Below are 492 nucleotides of genomic sequence, written 5' to 3'. Positions count from 1 at the left end.
CCTGGCTCCCAGCCCCCACTCCCCTTCCTGAGCCAGGGAGAGAACCCGGGCATCTGGCCCCTAACTCTGCTCTAACCCACTAGACCCCAGAGCTAGGGAGAGAACCCAGGAGTCCTGGCTCCCAGCCCCCCTGCTCCAACCACTTGACCTCACTCCCCTCCCCGAGCCGGCAAGAGAGGCCCCGCGCTGAGCCGGTCTCCTGTCCCCGCCAGGCCGGCTGAGCAAGGAGGAGATCGAGCGCATGGTGCAGGAGGCGGAGCAGTACAAAGCAGAGGACGAGGTCCAGCGGGAGAAGATCGCGGCCAAGAACTCGCTGGAGTCGCTGGCCTTCAACATGAAGAGCACGGCCGAGGACGAGAAGCTGAAGGACAAGCTGGCGCCCGAGGACAAGCAGAAGATCCTGGACAAGTGCAACGAGGTCATCAACTGGCTGGACCGGAACCAGGTGAGGTGTGGGGGTGCGGGGCGTCTGGGCTGGGCTGGAACCGGGGA

The 492-nt window shown here is 65.2% G+C and overlaps 1 protein-coding gene across 1 annotated transcript in view; it reads left to right on the top strand.

The window, feature by feature from the left end:
• The window catches only part of LOC112119041 (heat shock cognate 71 kDa protein-like), a 12187-nt gene that overhangs the window by 9093 nt on the left and 2602 nt on the right, over positions 1-492 (top strand). Inside the window, exon 8 of the mRNA XM_026659650.2 lies at positions 213-445. Within this exon, the coding sequence (XP_026515435.1) occupies positions 213-445 (233 nt within the window). The remainder of the gene's footprint in view (positions 1-212; positions 446-492) is intronic.

The sequence above is a fragment of the Terrapene carolina genome, unplaced genomic scaffold (assembly GCF_002925995.2).
Source record: "Terrapene carolina triunguis isolate 2854851 unplaced genomic scaffold, T_m_triunguis-2.0 Scaffold647, whole genome shotgun sequence".
NCBI classification, from domain to species: domain Eukaryota; kingdom Metazoa; phylum Chordata; order Testudines; family Emydidae; genus Terrapene; species Terrapene triunguis.
This window is presented reverse-complemented; position numbering and strand designations above follow the sequence as displayed.